Consider the following 22,026-nt stretch of genomic DNA (forward strand, 5'->3'; position numbering starts at 1 on the left):
AATACCCACACAATTTGTTTCAATAGTACATCACTGATAAGTCATTCAAATACACGCACCAACTGTCATAAATGTGAATGATTCCTGCCGAAGAGTAGTTTGGTTGGGATCTATAATGTAGGCAAGAATCATTTACTATACATCATAACTAAACAATTGCTATGATGAAAATTGAATATTTACGGTGACATTACAATTACGATGACTTTCTCCACTCCATACGTATATTAAAAAAATCGATATGATTCATTATCAAGTTATTTCAAAAGTTGCGCTTAAAGGGCTTCAGTTGCGTCTGCTCCAACTAGAAGTTATCAGAAGTGAACATCAGACGTAATATTTCACATGAATAACCATTCGTTGGAGATTAAATACTATGGTATTTTTGTACACTATGAGATTATGCAACCAACAGAAGTTCACAAATATTTGTAACTTATTTGATGAACCCTAAACTCTTGAGTTCTGAAATTTATTAATAGTTTTACTCGGGATACCCGAGGAACGTGGATTCCCCTAACGATGAGGTTCGAGAACATAGAGTCATGATAAAATGTTCTCAAGCCGACCATCGTTCCCGTGAGGTCTGTAATATCACGACACTAAACAAAGCTTTGTATCTACTGCTGCTTCAGCTAAGAATTTCATTGATCTGCACTTCAATTCACTTAATATTATTGTTTTATTTGTGCGTTTATGCATTATTTTATTTGCGCGTTAACGCTGGAAAAGTTTTTCTGCAACGACGAGAAATTTAAATTCATTCAGAACAAATTGTCTGAGGAAGGGAGAGCTTCATCCTCGCAACATCATGTTTTGAAGTTATTAAAAGGAAATGAAACTACACCCTCAACAATAAAATTTCTTCCATGTTTTCAAAACAAATTTATCCCGGGGCGTAGATCTAAAAAAGATCCTTTTCCCACGTATTCCTGTATATCTGGTAACGCACAGCAGTAATTTTGAAAACATATGTAGCATTCACAAAGCTCATTGGCGCTTCCGAATATGTTATAACGCAACGTTAGTCACAAATTCTACATTGCCAACAAGTGGCGAAAAGTCTCGTGGAGGAGGAGTGCTGCCGCTGACAACAGAGTTGTAACGACAAGGGTTACGGAGAGACAAGAACAAAGATAAGATGAGAGAACATCAACATAAACGGCGTCCATCTAACAGAGGTCAGATGAGGGAACAGCAACATAAACGAAGTCCATCTTTTTAAAGTCATACGAGAGAATAGCAACATGAACGGAGTCCTCGTAAAGAGGCCAGACGACAGAACAGCAACATAAACGGAATCAATCTTAAAGGTAAACGCTTGAAAGAGTCTTCAGTTGCGTGCACGAGTGACTGAGAACATAAGTTCAGGAAATCCTGCCTAAGCAAAAAAAAAAAAAAAAAAAAAAAATAGGTAAGCTGTTCAGGCAACGCAGAGCCTCGCAGGATTTCTGGCTGTCCAATGAACAGGTCACACGTGCGGCTAATGGAAAAAATCGTATAAATGTCTGCCTTAAATAAAAGTCGTCCGCCGCCTACTAGCATTAAACCATAGACACAGAGAATTACTAATGGTAGAACTAGCATTTAGTACCTATAGGTTCTTTAACGAGGATAAATTTAAGTGAGCAATGGTTTTATTCACTTCTTATCATATTTACTGTTGAGAAGTTCATGAATGTACCGGGTCGCTATTTTTTTTTAATATGGAGTCTTATAAAATAGGAAAATTTGACGGGAAATCCATCAGAAAAAGAGATGTATTAAAAAAAGTCAGGTAGAAGCACGGTTTCTGGATTGAACAAAGCTTGCAACAACAAAGAATAATTTTAGGTTACGTTATATATCCAAATTAATCAAAATGTTAAGTTAACACCATTCATCTACAATTACTCTCATTTCAGCTACGATATTGAAAAATTGTGTTTCAAGAGCGAATCATAATTATTCTAATTGCATTGTATCATTTGTCTAGCTTCAAAAATCTTTTGAAGATAATGTAACGAGGACTGAAATTTAGAACGGTCAATGTGCAATTTTGAGACGCTCTATTGAGATACTCCGACGATAGGTAGGTCAATGCGCACAATAGGTTAATTACGATGATAAAAAATAATAACGCAAATGATGGCAATAACACCTACAGGTTTACGTCAATTAATGTATGAATAGTCGTATAAGCAATCTCAGCGTCAACTGTCATTCGACTCAGTGGCAGTGCAGGCTTTTGGCGCTGGGAGCTAACATCCTCGCCGAGTGTAACAATGCAAGTCATGGAGTCTAATACGATGATAAACAATTTATTTCCATAATCCAGGAATCAGAAACATCAGGGTTCATTTCAAGGTCATGAAGTACTTGATATGAGTCCAAGGTATCCAAGATTTCAACTTATGTCGAAACAGCGCCAATGTTTGGAACATTTTAGGAGTAGCAACATTACCAGTTTCAGCTAAATTTTGACAAAACTACTAACAACGAACTACGATCGATTAAAAACTTTACAAATCAAAACACATCTGAAATATGGGAAGTAAACATAAATAAAATAATATCGCAGTATAATGCCGTTCAGGAACTTAAGGTGACAATGTAAATCATAAGTGACCCATTCAAAAATATGTTTTTAGAATATAAAGCTACATCTTAGAGAGGATTTAAACGCATAATTTTACAGTACTTATTGTGCAGGTCCTTAAACGTTAATTTAGGAGCTGAATAAATCAGACATGAGAAGTAGGACATCTGATGAAATTAATGCACTCTTAAAAATTTTGTTCAAAGCCCGAGGAAGAACATGCAAGGAGCCGACAATGATGAATAGCGAAGAATGTATATGATGGTCAATATCAAAGAATGCATGACGATATAGACAAAATTATTTACAATAAATAGTATACAGAACAAACATGTCAAAATCGGACTAAATTGACTAGGCTCCTTCCTATTCCAGCCCCAATACGTGGGCTGTAGCAGCTTTCGAAGATTTCTCTGCAAAAAAATAATAATGATAAATAAAAAAGCCTCTTTCTATCCTAGCAAAACACCACGGAGCAAACGCATAACATTAGAGAGCTAAGGATGAGTAACACTGAAATGCCGAGACATTATTAACGAGACATCACGTCAAGTCAGAACTGCGAGAGAATGCTTTTTAAAAATAAATCGGGTTTCAGAACCCATTATACTGGCGAAATGAAAGGAGCAAAAAATACTGGTATTGTTTCATAAGTAAAATTAAAATCATAAAACTCCAATAGAGATTAAACAAGATGCAAAATCCATTGCTATAATAAACCACATATTTCCATTTCAGATTTTTTCACGTGACTTTTCTGAATGAATTCATAACGGGCAACATCAAAAATGTAGAAACGCTGTTCAAAAAATATTCGTGGCTTTTAAAAAGCAGTCCAATAGCAACATAGCCGTAAGACAGGCTATACAAACGAACAAGAACAAAACACTACTACGAACTGACTAAAGGCAAAATGCACTGACACAAACTTCATTAAACAACCGCTTCATTGACCTAAAGGTTCCTTTGAGCACAAGATAGCAGAGCTATAAAAACATTTTAGAAAGCCTAGATGAACTCTACGATCTCCAAGCCTGTTTGACTGGAGACTCTGAAGAGCTGCGAGATGATTTAGACGGGGAACCAGAATCGAGTCTACGTTTGGCCTTAGCTGCAGGTTCTAGAGGAGAGTTGGTTTCAGGCCCTAGAGAGTTTGTCGCCGGATTCTCTTCAGTAACAGTCTCAGGCATAGACTGCGTCCCTGTAGAGACCTTACAAGCCGATCCCGGCCGTGGCTTTGGTCTTGGAGAGCAACGAGGCGCCGGGGAATTGCCAGTTCTTGGCGTGATGGAGCGAGGAGCCGGTGAGCGGCTTTTGCTGGGAGACCCTCGGCTGCCACGACTCGCTGGTCGCAGAGGAGAAGACTTTGTAGAGCCGTTCTTATTTCCTATGCCGTTTTTCACAGCGAGTCTGGTGAGAGATTTCTGCAAGCCATCTATTGCATTATTGTCGCCGTCGTTGTCAGCTTGCAAAGAAGGATCTGCTATAGTAGCTGATTCTTCAGTAGCAGATTTAGTTGCATCAATGGCAGGAGTGGCTGTAGAAGCTTTAGAATGAGGCTTCAGTTTGGTTCTCTTGTTGGGGTTGCGGCGAGTTGTGATATTCTGGCTACCATTCTTCGTACCGACCACCTGCGCTGCTGCTGCTACAACGGCGTTGGTGATGTCGAGTGGCGCTTCTGATGAATAAATTGTTCATGTATAGTATAGCCAAAAATTATTAAAGACTAAACTTTAATAACTTCAGCACAAACGTAACATGAAAACCCTATACGTAAACCAAAAGCCTTTGCATAAACATTCCACGGTCTTTGTATTCCAACAATTATTTTTCTCAACAAATTAGAATGGAAGTGGCCAGAACTATGTTTCTTGCCAGAGAAAAGACAAAGTATATCAACACTAGGGAGTCCTGTTCAAAGTTTTTGAAATCCAATTACATGATGCCTTGATCTCATGCTAGGCAATACAGAGATTAGGAGACGATCATTTTCCATCGAGGTTTAGAGTCACCTTAACGTGACCTCGTTTAGTCATACTGTTTAGTGATTTATAATGGGAGATGTACTGTGGTTTTAAAAACTCGGTTTTAAAATTTTTTTTGGTGCTGATTTTGTGCGTGTCAATAGAGTTGTGCTTTAAGAAATAGTTAAAATTGTAAAAGGGGATAGTTCTTCATCAACTTGAAATTGTGATTTGGTGTCATTTTCCGAATTTCATTTAAACAAACTTTAAATTAGTTTTGTTAACACTTTACAGAAATGCTGACAGAGTAAGAAATAGATTAAAGGAATATGAATCAAAGACTTTACTATAAAAGATGTCGAACTCAAAAGTACCTCTAGGAATTGACTCGAATGGGAAATAGGCACAGTATATACCGTAATCAAACTATATTTTCAAGTTTTATTGCATTAATCAAACCTTCATTCTATCAGCTGATAGTTTATATGTTTGCCTGGCGATTCCAAGTCTTATGTCTGGAAACACTGAAGGTTTCATTTTCATATTCACTAACTAAATAGGCTCAGCAATCAAGTGGCAACGAACTTGGCACGTTCGCTACAAAACAAACAGACGATCTACAAACTATCCTGCGCATCTTACTAAGCTTGCAGCTCCTATTTTACGCATGAAAGGTACCATAAATATGGCAATAACGTATCAGTATTATTTAATTTGAGTTCATTGATATAATTTTGTAAACGTACCTTGGGATGGGACAGGTTTAGAAGCGTTGTCGTGTGGCTTCTTGGCTGCGGACTCTTCCTTCTTCTTGAGTCCCAGGCGACTGGGCCACTCGATGTCTGAAAAGCCTAGTCGTTAAATGGGCACTCACACAAATAATTTATTCAATTCATTACATGTGCAATATATAAACAATGGTAGTAATGAAATGTATTAGAATACATCAAGTTTACACTGTACTACAAACATTAAAAAATTAAGTGACAAAATGTCAAATACTTATAATTTTCACATTCAATGTTTTTATTGTTTTAAAATTAATGTTAAGAAAGTAAATCATAGACGTCTTAGATTTTCCGTATCCAAATTTCTCAAATATGAGGCTATATTTTTGATACCGGAATGTTTATTCAGAATGTGCCTAGCGAACCCTAGGCCGAAGATTGATAGTAATGGAAGCAATAATTAGTCAGAGAGAACATCATTAATAACTGCTCTTTAAACCAAATGTTTTTCCCACTTTAAACGCTTTGAAACTCATAAATTGAGAAAAGGAGAAGTTTTAATCACAGCACCTTCGAGGAATCCAGATTTGTAAAAACTGATTTGAGTGATCATTCCCACACAACCTATTCCTATAGCGTACTTCCCACAATCCTCTTTCACTATTAGATTTAAATTCGGATGGTTTCTCTCACAAAAATCACCCATTTAGCACTTAAACATAGCCAAGGACGATTTTCCTTCGTCGCATGATAGTCATTACGTTTGGTATGTGGCACTTTTTGCAACGCCAGCAAGTCAGTCAGTTTCTATTACATCTGCCAAACGAGCACCAACAATTGAGCAGTTTTCAAGTTTGCGGGGTTTTAAAGTTCAGTGAATAACATTGCTTATATATTGACCTAGAGGGTAGGGATAATACTATACATGATAAAATAGTAAAATATATCAGGTTTAAATTTAATACAGCATAAAAGAATTATGATGAGAACATGTACGGCATTTCTACTATAGAGTCCAACCAACGTATGTAATTGGCGACGAGATTAAGTTTATACACAACGAGATTAATTTGATGGTCCCAATTGAATAATTTTACCACGTGTCACGAGATGATTTAAAATATTTAAACGATACGATAAAAATTAAAGATAAATGAATCTAATAAAGCTCGTTAATCCAATCTTTGAAGTAAAAATGAATTGTGAACATTCAATTTCCTGTTTTGAAAAATTATGAGCATCCTTATTGACTATGAATTTTTGATTATGGTTATTGTGAAAATTAATTTGATCATCACAAGTATAAAAGAGTAGGCAGAAATCATTTAGAGTCGAAATAAATACCAAATCATATATATTATAAATAATAAATCATTAATCGTATACATAATAAAACGAACGTTCTGAGATAGAAGGGCCCATGTGCAACCTATGGAAAAGAAGTTGAATGAATATATAACCTTGAAACTTATTAAGCAAGACAAGCGGTAACACAAGACAGCAGCACTCGTGAGACAGTACCAGGGATGATGCCATTCTGATAGCAGATGGAGCGCAGCATTTGTAGCTGCTGCACCTTCTTGCTACGCTGCACCTGCGCCTCTGACAACAGTGACAGCTGCTCCTGCAATAGATGCTCCAAGCTCGCGTGTAGCTCCTTGGACTCCTGCACTCCGGGTTCTAGGCACCTGCAATACATCCATCGTCATGGTAAGAAGCTGCATTTTCCTGCACTGGAGATGGAGGTAGTTGGTAACACAGCGGCTACATGGAAAGCTTGACAGTAATCTTAAAGTAAAATAATCAATTTCGCAATCAAATTACAATAACTAAAACAAGTACGTACGACAAAAAAACATCCAAATTATTTAAGAGTTCATGAATGAAAAAAGCTAAAGACGTAACAAATGAGACGTTAGGAATTACGCACTGCAGACGCTGCTGCAGTACAGGAGCGAGCACCGAGGAGGTGTAGAGCGCAGGGTTGCCAGGCTCCAGCTTGTAGTCGCTGCTCGACGTGTTGCCCAAGTTGCTCAACTGCAGCGGCAGCCTCACCAAGTCACCACTACAAATTATATGCTGGTTTAAGTGAGGTTATAGAAATGGTGTTAGTGTATCCGATACAAAACAACCCGCGCGTCATTTAGCCATGGCACGAGGCAACAGAAACGCTTATTGAGGCACCACTCACGCGTCGTTGAGGCACTGTAGGAGGCATCACTCACGCGTCATTGAGGCACTGCAGGAGGCACCACTCACGGGTCATTGAGGCACTGCAGAAGGCACCACTCACGCGCCATTGAGGCACTGCAGGAGGCACCACTCACGCATCATTGAGGCACTGCAGGAGGCACCACTCACGCNACCACGCTCTGCAGGAACAGCGCCATGATTACGACCACCATCAGCACCAGCCCACCACGCTCTGCAGGAACAGCGTCAGGATTACGACCGCCATCAATAGTAGTAGTAGGGGAGAAAATTCTATTGCTTCAGGTCAGCTTCGTCTATTTCGCGCCGAAGGTGCAATATTCGGTTTTGCAGGATATTGCACCTTCGGCGCGAAATAGGAACATACAGGCAGGCCGCAAAATCGGAACAGCGTCATGATTACGTGCCTGTGCCAAAGTTCCCTTCCCTATAATTGGTTTGATAAAGACGGTTATAAGGAAAGGCAAAAGTAGAAGGTAAAAGGTGGAAGGTAAAAGATAGAAAGTAAACGATAGAAAATAAAAGGTAGAAAGTGAAAGGTAGAAGGGAAAAGTAGAAGGTAAAGGTAGTAGAAAATAATGGAAGAAGGTAAATGTAGAAGACTAGAAGGTAAAGGTAAAAGGAAAGGTGAAGGCAGCTGTAAAAATAAGGAGTCTCACCAAATGGTTGGCATGGGCGAACTCTGTGACCCTAGCGAGCGTGTCGTCTCTAACGGCGCCGCTGCCGCTGTACATCTCACCTAGCCCGTCCATTGGCAGGTACGATGAAATGTCTGTGTAAGAATGGAAATGCTTAACTATTATTATTCTGGTAATGACTTGATTTAACAATCATGTGGCTTGAGGAATGCAGCAGTGAGTAAAATATTTATTTCATTTGATAAAATTAAGATAGTACTAGCGTATTTTCAAGATATCAGTTCACGCGCGGTCATGTATGAAGTAAATGTGATGAAGTATATAATCGAGATGCGAGAGAAATAAAAATTAGAATATCGAACATACAATCCTGATAGAATGAAGAATTAAATAATACAAACTTGGAAGCATACATTCATAGAATAAAATCCACACTACGTGACAAAACATATCGAATAATCCAAACTTGGCAGCAAGGATTGCGCTTTATAGAAAATAAATGTACATGCACTCCTAGAATAAAATCCACACTACGTGACAGACCACATCGAATAATCCAAACTTGGAAGCAAATATTGCACTTCACAGAAAATAAATGTACATGCACTCCTAGAATAAAATCCACACTACATGACATAGACATCGCTCATACCAGACAAGAGCCTGAAACTCACGCCGCGTCGTGTGGCTAGTCTGCGCGCCCATGTCGGCGTCGGTGATCTGCGTGCGCGTGTGATCCGTCGACGACCCAAGCAGAAAGCCTTCCTGTCGAACGCGTGCGATAAACTTTATTGACGTCCATTTAATCTAGAGACGATATTTCTTACTTGTAATCTAAACGGTGAACTGATCTTTTATTATACTCACTTTACTTTAACAGCCTCAAGTTATTTCAATGTGCCTAAAACTCACTTTACTTAACCAGCTTCAAGTTATTTCAAGATGCCAACACTCAACCCTTGAGATGAACGACGAAATTATATTAAAACAAGCGAATAATTGAGTTCATTACAACTGAAACTAACCTGAATGTCAGGGCAGCAGATGAGCTCAGAGAGCATGGAAGCGTACACCACCGAGGGACACACCACCGACACGTTAGTGCACATCTCGCTGATTGTTTCAGTTCCACGAATTCGATGGGCCACAATATTTGACGGATAAAAAAGTTATACCGAAAATTAGGTTTTGTAAATTGACATTTCAAGCAGCCACTGTTATTTGGAACGAGCGATTACAATGTGTTAGATTTTAAATTCGTTCGCAAATATGCTTATATTTCGGAAAGCATTTCGATGGTAGAGTCGGGATAATGTGGATAATTCTATAAGAAACAGAATAGAATTTCAATTAAAATGCACGCGAAAAATTTGACGGTTTAATTGAAGAAGTAATCGAAACTGCTAAAAAGATTATGTAGCTAAGTTGCGTGATAATCCAAGAAGTATTTTGAACAGTATGGTAATGACCTAGGGAGTGTTGTGGCAAAAGAGAGACTTATTCCACAGTCTAAAATAAAAACTTTCTAGCTATGATTAACAAATTCACATTATTAGGATCGTTATTAATCATCTTTGCAGTAAATTGACTAGAACTAAAAACATAGAAATATAAGTCAGATAAAAGAATTGGCTTGAGTACGTATGTAAGTCGCTGACGTACGAGTAAGTTAGATGAATAATTTTGTGCCTGAACTTTACTATTATTCTTCTGCTATTTTGAAACATCACGAAACAGATATAAAATAAAACACGTCATTACGATTCAAGACATTCCGATCGCATAAAGCTTTAATAAATTAATCCTTCAATAGGCTACCAGACTAATTAGTAGTGTCATTAATGGGCAGCCTTGGGAATAAATGTTTGGCAGAATAATATCAGAATATATAATATTTATACACTTCAAATAGTCACGTCTAACGAGAGTCTCGTGTGTTCAACAAGTTGTCCGAATGTCGTAATGGCGTCAGCGCATCAATCTGCAGCTCAGGACAGGGAGAATTACATTGGTTCTTCATATATGTTTAAATTTATAATATGGCTACTTATTTTACACAAAAGAGGGTTGGAAATGCCGAAAACTGCATGACAAAGTGCTGTTCAAACATTTCTAAAAAAAAAAATCATTACGGACATTTCAAGTTTCGGATTGACTTGTATGACTCGTAATGATCCGCTGATAGGAAGATCCAAGGAAATTATTAACTGCAACTTCATCCGGGATATCTCGTCTCGGTATTGTCCCGTACTTCCGCTGAAAGTTTAAAATTGTCCTGATTTTTGTCGCAAATATGAACCAAGCTTTTAGGATCATCTTGATTTGAATAAAAACAACGTAAAACGCACGTGATTAACGCTATAGGGTCGAGTAAATCTGGCGGCGGGCAGTAGAGGACAGCAGTAAGGAACGAAGGAATGTTTCAACTATATGGGGAATAGACCAAAAAACGGTCGCTTCAACTGAGCGGTCCACAAAGCAGAAACAGGGAGGGAAGAAACTGTCTCATGGAGCTAAGCATAGGCCTGTTCGGATCTGATGACTTCCACATTGAATGCCAGAAAGTCTAGATTCCACAGGTTACGCATTTCTCACGGAAAAGCAAAAATACAGGAGGATTGGCCGCCGTAAAGATGCCAACGTAAATCTAAACGATATTGGTTTGAAGCGACAAAGGAACTGGTTATAACCCAGACCTCTTACGTGAAAGAGCCTATCTCGGCCATCAGTATTCAGGAGAGAGGCTGCTACTGAGAGCAACCATGCGGTCTCGGCCAGCGATCTCCTCGCGGATGGACAAAGGGAGACAACTTATATTTTGGAGCCTCCGCGGTAAACAATCACTTCACTTCTCTTGGTGAACATGAAAGTTCGACTGCGGCAGGTTCAGGAGAAGGGGGGGGGGAGAGGCGCAGATTACAGTGCAGACACCAGGCAAGAAGGACAGGCCTAGGCAGCGGAGTAGAGGTGAAGGGGAGCAGGCAGTAGAGAAGGCCTAGACATCATCCGTGCATTCAGGTGTAGGCATAGCACTGACAGTACATAGTAGAATATCCAGGTGACTGAAAAGAAACTAACTGAGCATGGGTTGAGGTCAGCGTTGGGATGAAACTCTTCAGACTTTATACGTACAGAGAACAAAAAGAAACGGGTGGAAAGGACAGACTAAGCAGAGGAGAGGTAAAATAAACGTTGCTTAAATAATTTGACGGATGGCAAAAGACGGCAGGAGAAAAATTAGGGCAGGGAACTGAAGTTCTCAAAATTTAAAAGAGTCTGACGGGCATTAAGAGCATTTCGCCCCATACCAGCTTCACCAGAATATTAACATTGAGAGGCTTCACTGCATTTATCATGCGTTAATAGTGCCCGCAGAACGCCAGCAAGGGAGAGGGCAACATAATAATACTAATAGCGGTTTCATCGTTTATTAGGCCGTAGGCCTGTCGCCGATTCTTAACATCGCAGAACATTCACAGCATTTTGCGGTCTCGAACTCGCAACTTACTGTTACAATTCTGCTGTGCTTAACCGCCCGGCCTCCTCGCAGCTTCTGACCAGAAACTGGCGCACAGAGCTGGGATCGAACCCACGCCTCTCTGCGCCAGTCTTGGTACTCTGAACTTTAGCCACTGGGCCACATATGTTTAGTCCGACCCGCGATGCCGACGCAGTGCAAACTGATGACATCATGACCCACCTTTAGAAATCATGCAGGATTTTAGTAAATTTTACCTATGAAATGATAGATTACTGCGTTCGGTTTAGCTTTAGGATGATAAGGCAAGCAAGTACACTGTTAACATTCATCATAACGCTGGCATTACTAGATGCAGGATACAAAATCTGTTTAAAGGCTCGTAATTAACTAATGATATGATGAACAATGGCTTAGGGAGCCGGGGGATCGCCGGCCCCTAGTGGAGACTTAGTCCACCCCTTGCGGCAGCAGGCTAGTTCACCGAGCACACAGCACCTCGTAGCAAGACAAAAATATATATCTTGGAATACACGAGTGTTAAGAAAGGACGTTTAACAATATTCTTGTTTAACTGATAGGTCGAGATAACAGGGATGAAAAATGCAGGAATGGAAGCAAAGCGTCATATTCCTGAACAGTTTTCCTCGAGCAATCTAGGAAATAGTGAATGAAACACATTCTTATGCAAATAGCTTATAATATTCAGGTATAAATTCGTAGGTAAAATGCACAAAATAATTATGTAACATCATTTAAACGAGATGTTGAGGCAGGTTCAAGACACTTGAAAGCATCACATTTATTACCCTGTTTATGTTGTGCCAGAGGTTAATTACATGACAAATTTCATGCCCTGTATAGGGAATGTCTTGGACAGAAGGCTAAAGGAGAAATGCGTCCTAATACAAGCAAGAAAAATTATTGCCTCTATTGGAAGGATAAGTCACTGAAACGTGAGCAAGAGATCAAACAATCCAAAAATAAGAGTAACGATCGTTTGATCGTTGACAAGGAAAGAGATAAAACTATAAAGGAGATACTGGTTAACGCATGCGTATAGGAACTAGGAACTGCGGTCAAAATAAGCATTACAAAATGCAAGTGAAACAAAACACAGTAATGCCTCATTACAACAAACAAGTCAAACATAAAAACCGATTTGAAAAATACAATTAATTTGTATTTCATTCAACACATCGCGCCTTCTCAGAGAATTAACCATGAAAAAATACGTTGATTTGGCCACTCAGCTGTTATTGTCTTTTCCAACTTTATTTAAAGCGTACATGCGTGAATAAACTTCTTAGCGACCAAATTTTTAAGACCGATGGAAGAGAGAATGTTTTGGATTAGAGAACTAGAGAGAGAATCTCGGGGCTACAGAGCTAGAGATAATATTTTACGGTTACAGAGCTAGAGAGAACGTTTTCGGGGTTACAGAGCTATAGACCACATTAGAGAACGCAATAAGTAAGGATATACAGCGTAGTTGGACGTCCAGGAAACGTGTCTCCTGACCTGATCTTGTGGCCAAAGCTAAAACTGGACAGAGCATGCACGATATGGCGTTCTCTGTTGCCCATCAGAATTGTGAATAATGAGTAAATTCAATAAAATAATTGTAATCACTATGAAAATTGTCACGCACTTATTAGGAAGTTGAACCAGTCTAATCCTAGCGACTTTCCAAGGCAATAATATCCACAAGCAAAGAATCTTAAACTAAAATGGTAACAAAACATTAAATTTGGCTCGGCCTCTAGCATTACAAATTTAATTTTCTAATTAGGTTGACCACATCAAAGCTAATTTTATCGTCACAATTGAAATAACAATCAAGATCTACAACACATGGTTGTAGATCTTGAGGCTCGCGTTCAGTAATGAACCCACAGCCCAGGCTAAGAACGCAAATTATAGCGACGTCTCTTGACCGATTACAAACGAATTCCTACCAGACGCATTGCATCAAATTGATTACAGGAATTTAATCTCAATCTCTGAGCACAGGTACAGATAATAAGTTACTTTCAGGACATAAATCCTAATATCTTAACACTTTCTAGGAAATTAGACTACTACTCAATATAAATTCAGATGAATAATCACAGTGAAGATTCATCATGTCTTTAGACTCGTGGAAAGAAGTTTTAGAGCAAGCAGCGACTTCCATAACAGGGCGGAGGAAGCATCAATAGCAAGCGTCCCCCGAGACTGTGGAGAGTTTGTTCGTTCATCATAATGTTCACTTATCAATTGTGTTTCTTTATTGTCAGAACAAACCACGATGGAAAGAGCGGGGGGTGGAGTTAGAGACATGTTCTTTTTCACATCCTAAAATGAGATACATCACAAATATTCCAATTGAATTATGATAATATTTCACGCTTAATACTATTACTATTATGCTTCAGCTTAAAATCAAAACCGCTTTACAATTTTTATCTCAACTTCAATTTGTAATCATAAATTTTTGCATGATAGTGATAATTACCTAATTCATCAAGGAATTCCCAATCTCGGCTTAAACCAACACTTAAGCTATTTAATTTCTGCCTAAAAAACGTGTAACTTTCATTGAAAGTTTCAAGACAAGCAGCCATTCTAAATACATTACTTACTGAGATTCGAAGAAAATAACAAGTTAACTAAACACGAGACAAATTTTGATATATTCCAAGTTTATTCATAATTTTCTGGTGGTAATATAAACAGATTTCTACTTAGGAGATGGTTAGATTCTATGGCACAATATCAGAAAGTTTCCAAAACGCACACAAAATGATGGGCCAAAGAACTATTAAATCCACGCATAAATAAATGAGTTGAATTCCACTAAAACAACAGAACCTTAAACTTACCAAGAAATACCATAGGCACAGCACAGCTGATGTATCACCGAGAACACTTTTAGTTTCTAGACCTACAACCAGTCAATTGTGAGAAGCACTTCAACCTAAAACCAATCGCTTTCTTTGCCTCGTCTAAACTGGTATAAATATGTTGATATACGAACACAGTGCAATTTTTAACTACAATCTACCAGCATGCAAGGACGCGTAGTCCCGTGCGGATAATAATGACTTATAACTGGCGAATCGTTGACGTTGCATGCTTGCTATGGCAAGAATATGGTAAGAAGGGCGATTGTGGGGATAATAGAAATTAATTGCCCATGCATTTCAAGTCGTCAAGAAGAAATGAAACCTGCTTATAGAAATATACTCTATTTTGTGTATTTCGTCAATGTGATAGGAGAATGTGTAATTATTTTAGTTAAATTATGTTAAAAATCAACATGAATCCCACAATAAATTGAGCATAATAATAAAAACGGAAATTTATATTTGTTAAAATCAACATGAATCCTATAATAAATTGAGCATATCAATAAAAACAGAAATGGCTATCATATAAATACATTTCATAAAAATGGAAACATGTCTAGTCAGATCTAATTCCAATCATTGGTCTTCCACAATAAATCAATAAAAACATAAATGGCTATCATATAAATAGATTTATTAAAAATGGAAACATTTCTAGTCAGATCTAATTCCAGGCATTGGTCGTGGTCTTTATCCCAATATCTGTCTGGGGTTAGCCTCAGCTGCAGTCTCCACCGCAGCCCTGACCAGCTCAGGGTTCAGTCCGTCCAGAGGTTCAATACCGAAGGCGGAGATGAACACGTTCACCACAGTGATCAGGAACACGCCCAGCACAATCCAGTTGTTCAAGATGTCAGCCTTCAAAATAAGAACTTTGCTCGTCACTCGCACATTTGGGCAGTGATTCCGAAAGTTTAGGATACTTGTATTAGTGCCCGAGATCCATTGATTTATTTTTGCTTGGCTAATTGAGTCAGCTGTGACATTGAAAACCTTTAGAGGTTTCACTAGTCCAAATATATCAATCATAATACCATTAATACCATTATATTTCGGCCTTTAAATACAGTAATAAGGTTAAAGATAAGATCGAAGGACCATGATCATTGATAAGTTCATTTCAAAAATTTTATTTAATATCTGCAAGGTTTTTGAAAGTAACAATCGTGACGCAATTCAAATTAGTAGTGACAGTGAACAATAGTGATGCAATTCAAATTACAATAAAGTAGGTGTGCTGGCGACAGAGTTAATAAGAATGATGAAGAATATTTAAATGCTAAAATAGAATACGCAAAGTTACTAAAAAGAGTAATTATTTGCGCGTTTTCTAGTTTTTGGAATAAAGGCGCTATTGTGCTCGTCATGTCCGTCCGTCCATGATTTCGGGGGTGAGAGAGCACGAGAAAACGTGCTCTCAGTCACTCACTGCAGTGAGCACTGGTTTATTATATTAATATTGCACTTACTTTCCTGGCATGCAGCTCGTGTGACACATCGTACCGGCCCAGGAAGATGAGGGCCACGCCAATTACCACCTGCATGATCGGCCAACATCAACATCAGTGCATTATGTCACACTGAATGCCATAAAGAACATATTGAGGGCAACGCTTAAAAATTACTATTAAAAGTAATATTACACTAAAGACCAGTTTCATAATCACAACAACTCGTTTGGATTCATTTTCATACTTGCTAGTCATATTTGCCTGTGCAATATTTTCCAAAAACAAGATAGTCAACTGAAATTATGGTGAAAAGCTCAAATAAAGCTAGGCTTCACAGACCTAAACCGTGTACGTGCAGGAGTCTTAGTATATCCTGTTGCACTTTGGTTTCAGAATTCAACTCATTAAGTGCGGCACGAGCCGCCGGTGGGTCGGACCACAGGCATGAAATACCTACGCCCTGAATACAACATAGCCGCCCTTAATGTGTTAATACAAGTTAAGATGTACGCTCTAGGATCATCCTAACTAATGTCCATTGCATGATGTGCTGCTGTATCTGTGGCGCTGTCATTTTGTATGTAAGCACTAAATATTTACCAACATAGCGTCCTCAGAAGTGCCCAGGCAGTTCAAGTTACCTAACCTGCCAGCAGTGACTGAGATCAAACCGTGAACTTTTTTAATATGAATATTCAACTTTTGGAGACCATACGCTTAACTACATCAGTATGACCTGGTAACCGGCGGGCAGTTGAAACCATAATGATTAATGTGATTAATTGAATCGCAAATTAACTAAAAATTTAAATAAGCTATGAAAATTTCAAAAAAATTCACATCTTTTTAGAAAACGTTTTGGCTTTAAAAATATAATATTGGGATGGGGAGCTACTGCACACATACCTGAAAAATAATGCTGATGCAGATGAGGGAGACGTTGAGGTTGTAGTACAAACCACCAACAGAGCCTGACTCGAGCACATAACGCAGCTGGTTAGCGTTGGCAGTGAGCAGAGCCAAGTCCATCATGCCCTGTGCCACGGTCTTCTTGGTGGCATACAGGTTTACATCTAGAGGCCTCCTGCCCTGCAGTCAAGAAAATAAATCATTTATTAGCTTCTTTATTTAGTATAAGGAATTAAAAATTAAGAAGCCTTCTGTAATGTAACACAACTTAAGCTTTTTGAATGAAGAATAAATAAGAATTATATGTTATCCAATTAGAAACAAATTATAATGTGGTTTATTTCCAAATTTAGTCCAAAAAACCCCAGGTAAGTGCCAAACAATGTGAAAGAAAAACAATTCCAAGTACCTGTAACAGGAGTCTAAACAAATGATCATCAGTAATTAAAGCAACAACCTTTGATGATCAAGTCATAGAACAAGTTTTTATACAAGAACAAGGAGTGTAAATGCCTTATTAGACCAGTAAATGCTCACAATAACGACAATGATATGAAGCATACACATGAGTTATTAGCATGAAGCGCGAGGTTTAGTTACTTACGTGATAGTAAAAGTAGGAGTGCATTGCTCAGAGAGATTTAGTGCAAGCTAGGTTAGAACCAGGACAGCACACCAAAGCTTTAGTAACAGCAAATACTCCTGCAACACTGCCAATTCAACAGTGTCAAGTTAAATGCTCATCAAGCTGTTAGAATACATAAACAAAAAATATCTGAATAATATTTTCACCTTAGAGTGGATATAATAATTTTTTCTTTCTTATAACAACACCATCAGTGAAATCATGAATCATCATGCACAAAATAAGAAGTGCAACCAAAGATAGAATAGAAGCAAATGCTGAAAAATGCAGATACTATTATATAGTTAAAGGCAAAAGCAGATGAGATGATAAACAACAATTCCCAAAGTTGATCCAGGCTTTATAAAATTGAGGTACCACCTGCATACACTTCAATGTGTACAATGAATAAACGCTTTAAAATGAAAAAAAAACATGTTTCTTAGCTCCATTGTCAATTTGTTTCAAGATGAATCTTGGAAGGTACTCAAGACTTCAAATAGATTACACTACATAATTGCAATTGATCAGATAAGAGCTTTTCAATGATTATCTTTTAATATGTATTAAATCTAAATTGAACAAGAAATATACAATGACAGAATATAAATATTAGTGATCAAATTATCAATTCCAGTGATGTAATTAGTATAAGCCCATCATTAGCTTGAAATGTTGGCCCTTAGCATATATTAGTATTTATATGTATTATAGGGTAGGAAGTTATTTACCTTGTTTATAGGTACATCCGGTTCATTTGCAGGATTGTGTACAGGAAAATACCCACGTCTGCGGCTGGTACCATCATCACGAGTGCCAGGTGATGAGGGGCGGTCCCCACCAGCGGTGGGAGGACCAAATCCTGGATCATTGTGCCCTCCCTCCTCAGCCAGTCCATCATCAACTCCTCCCATATTATTGGTGAAGCCCTCATCACTGCACCAACAAAACTTCGTTATTTTATATAATTTTATATGTTTGTATCAAATTATTAATTGGGAAAAGCCAATAAAACTAAAATCTCTACATTGATATGCCCCATTTCATAAGTTTCCACACTCATAAAACATTTCTTAAATCCACATTGCGAACATTTGTTACATTCAGGAAGGCCAGAATTCAACAATGCTATTCACACAACCCAAAAAATCCTAAAAAGTTTATGTGACAGCTGTTTAAATAAATAAGTGTATTCAACTGCAAAATTTATTTTTGTAGCTCCATTAGAGGAAAATTGTCCATCAAAATGACTTTTACTAGACATCACTTGACAATAACAGTGTTACTCACAGGCCAGCATCAAGATAAGTCTCTCTGAGATCAGCAAGAGGTATAGCTGTTGTGCCTGACATTTTGGCTCCACGGTGAGTTAATACCTGAAAATTTGGTGTCCTATTTAATTGAATAAGTAATTCAGTATTTGAAACAGAATAAATACAAAAATACTTGGTAAAATTAACAAATTTATGTAATAATTTTGCTATAATAATTATTAGAAGATAAGTTTGTTCTAACTCTTTACCGTTGGACTAGCAATATATAATATACCGTATACATTTTGGTAAGATGGAAGCTCCAAAAATCTAAACATTCTCTATCTATGGAACCTAAAATTATGACATGCAGACCTATTTGCACATTTAGAAGAATAGTAAAACTTGTTGATGGATAAAATTTATTTATTACTTTCTAACATTGTTGAAGTTCAATTTACTGTCATTCAACTAGCTCCATAGAAAGAAATATATTTCCAGATACGGTATGTCATTAGAGAATAATTTAAAAATTGAACATAATGTGAAACGAAAAATTCATGCATTTTCAACTTCACAGTTGAATCAAAAATACAGAATAATAACACAATAACCATAATGAATATGACAGTTTATGTAAATTGTAGCACATGAAGAATAGATAATAAAGATAATAGCCCCAAAAAATCAAATCGACAGGCCAGAATCATAAGGGAAAATGCAGCTCCATAGCAAGAAGCTCACAAAAAAAATGTTGATACCAGTTCATCACCTAATTAAACCAATTTTTCCCCCAAGTGCTCTAAAGGTTGGCAAAAGTTAGTCATGCAAGCAATGTAAGGAAGAGATAAAATGAAAAAGATTTACTCAGGAAGTTCTTTGGTATCTTTCAATATTGGAACAAATGGAATTACAATTTTATCCTTTCTTCTGTAACATTTTTTATTCACTCTCCAATGTTTTTGTTCATGCAAAAATTTTTCAAATGAGATGCAGTACATATCTTGCTTTTAGAAACAACCCAAACTACTACCACTTGAATTACTCCAGCAAGCACTCTAGTAACTAAACAGAAATCAATTCAGGAAACAACTGATGGCAATTAAAAGAATGAAAAGCCAGTGATTTAATCATTTAAACCAAATAATATGAAAATTTTGGACAAAAATGTGTCAAAAAAATAATAAGCAACCCAATTTAAACCTGAATTTTAAAAAGCACCTAGGAAATGCAAATGCAAATATAGTAAACCCATTCATTTTATGACAGGAATCAATGTTAATATTTTGTATAAACATATTGTTTCCCATTACCCATTTTCCCATTTCCCAAAATATCATTTCACATATTCAAAGGAAAGACAAATTAAAACAAAAAATTACGAATCTATAAAATTCCATGAAATTGACACACACATTATTTGAATAGTATAATTGAAAACTACACACAAAAAGCTATAGAAATGAATATTTAGTTTACAAAATCATACCATATCAGGATTTTGATTGCTGATGGAATTATTTAGCATTTTTTATCTACTCCGGTACGATGAGAAATAGACAAGGTTTCAAATAAACTTGGTTAGTTAAGTTGAAATTAACTTTAAAACCTTCCAGATAGCAAAAGTAAACAGTTTTGGTTTCAAGAAAGAAGGGAATTATAACAATAAATATTAGTGGTTCCTATAGACAGTTTCTAAATTGTCTTTTAGCTGTAAGCATTGTTTAAATTCAAAAAATATTCTCATATTTTCTCTCACATTCAAAAAATATTCTCATACAAACAAATCTGACAGGTATTCTAAATTGGCATTTAATAAAAACATTATATAGCACAGAACCAAATTGTTCTGTACATGTGCAGGGGCAATTAGCTATCTGTAGCCCATATCAGCCACTAAATTAAAAAGCAACATCTGCCTAAGCATTTGTTTTGACCTGAAGTTATTGAAGCTCAAACATCTTACATCTTATACCACAATAAAAAAGTTGGCACATGACTTCATTAAGAACTTTTACTCCTAGTACACTGACTCAGCCTAAATTGAAAACAATATCTACATAATTATGACCTCATTGTGGACTAAGTGTGAGGTGCTTTGCTGATTCCTGCATCAAGTCTTGCCACTTGCCAGTATTATTGAGGACTTGTTACCAAAACAGTCTCAGCCTCTTTAATTTGTCACCAATAATATTTGTCAAGACACATTTCTTTCAGCAGGCAAATTACCATATGTGGTCACCCAAAATCTAAAAAATAGACCCACCCTATCACCATGTTGTGTTGGTGGATGCATCATTGTGCATTGTCCAATCACCAATCAACTGCTGATTCTTCCATACATAACATCACCCACCAGCTTGGCCATGAATTAAAACATGAGCATTTAAATGAATGTTTTGTTTTGCATCAACATTGATGGCTTTCCAGAATTAAAAAAACTGGAAGTAGTAATATCTATTCAGTTTTTCAGAGTACCGTAAAATGGGGTAACTTAGACCGGCAGGGTAACTTAGACCACTTTTTGTTTTTTTAACCAAAACCCCCACAACTCAAAAACTATTTGAAATAGAAAATTTTGTCAATGGGCATTAAAGGCCTAATACTGAGGCTATATAACACAATAAAAAGATTTGAAAAGTTTGCATATCTAATAGGTTAAAAAATTAAAAATGTGACCCACAAAAAAAAGCTATTATTTAAAGCCTGTCAGAGTACCCCCTCCAATTTTTTTATTTTTTGTTCAAATAACTCCAGGTTTTGATGCATTGTAGTAGAACTCTTCTAGTTACACATGCAAATGACAAATTTTAGGAAAGTGTCATAGTTTGCAAATGGGGGGCGCCGCCCCCAAATGGGGTAACTTAGACCACCTAATGTCAGCCCTGACGGGGTAACATAGACCGGCTTGGAAGTTAATATAAAATTACCTTATATAACATATTTTATGTTTGACAGCCTATTTATGTTTTTTCTTTATGTTTCAGACTCAAGTTATTTGGAGTTATTTTACCAAAAAATATAATTGATTTTACCACCCGGTCTAAGTTACCCCAAGAGCTGGGGTAACATAGACCATCACTTTTTTTGAAATTACATCATAACTATGAGAGGCAAGAGCCAGCAATTTATGGTAAGTGAAGCTAGAGTATGGACCTGTATTTTGCATGTTTCAATTCAAGTTTAATTTAGCTAGTAAAAAAATGGCATCATTTATAAAAAAAAGTGGTCTAAGTTACCCCATTTTACGGTAATGCAGTGAAATTTTTTAAACCAAAGTTAGATACTTACTCTCTACAT

The 22,026-nt window shown here is 37.2% G+C and overlaps 3 protein-coding genes across 3 annotated transcripts; all 3 read right to left on the minus strand.

The window, feature by feature from the left end:
* Positions 1-849: 849 nt before the first annotated feature.
* LOC108667708 (serine/arginine repetitive matrix protein 1-like) lies at positions 850-7,536 on the minus strand. The gene is made up of 5 exons (XM_018154762.1): positions 7,496-7,536; positions 7,201-7,335; positions 6,792-6,958; positions 5,289-5,384; positions 850-4,256 (listed from the first exon to the last, which is right to left on the minus strand). The coding sequence occupies exons 1-5, from the start codon at positions 7,534-7,536 to the stop codon at positions 3,598-3,600; spliced, it is 1,098 nt and encodes a 365-aa protein (XP_018010251.1). The 3' UTR covers positions 850-3,597.
* A 138-nt stretch (positions 7,537-7,674) lies between these two features.
* On the minus strand, positions 7,675-9,443 carry LOC108667709. Its single transcript, XM_018154763.2, has 4 exons — positions 9,145-9,443; positions 8,794-8,884; positions 8,141-8,253; positions 7,675-7,695 (listed from the first exon to the last, which is right to left on the minus strand). The coding sequence occupies exons 1-4, from the start codon at positions 9,226-9,228 to the stop codon at positions 7,675-7,677; spliced, it is 309 nt and encodes a 102-aa protein (XP_018010252.1). The 5' UTR covers positions 9,229-9,443.
* Positions 9,444-12,225: 2,782 nt separating this feature from the next.
* LOC108667734 (ninjurin-1-like) lies at positions 12,226-20,390 on the minus strand. The gene is made up of 6 exons (XM_018154795.2): positions 20,216-20,390; positions 18,764-18,849; positions 18,205-18,409; positions 16,846-17,028; positions 15,958-16,026; positions 12,226-15,346 (listed from the first exon to the last, which is right to left on the minus strand). The coding sequence occupies exons 1-6, from the start codon at positions 20,252-20,254 to the stop codon at positions 15,179-15,181; spliced, it is 750 nt and encodes a 249-aa protein (XP_018010284.1). The 5' UTR covers positions 20,255-20,390; the 3' UTR covers positions 12,226-15,178.
* Positions 20,391-22,026: the final 1,636 nt, after the last annotated feature.

Source organism: Hyalella azteca, unplaced genomic scaffold, assembly GCF_000764305.2.
Source record: "Hyalella azteca isolate HAZT.00-mixed unplaced genomic scaffold, Hazt_2.0.2 contig16078, whole genome shotgun sequence".
NCBI lineage: Eukaryota > Metazoa > Arthropoda > Malacostraca > Amphipoda > Hyalellidae > Hyalella > Hyalella azteca.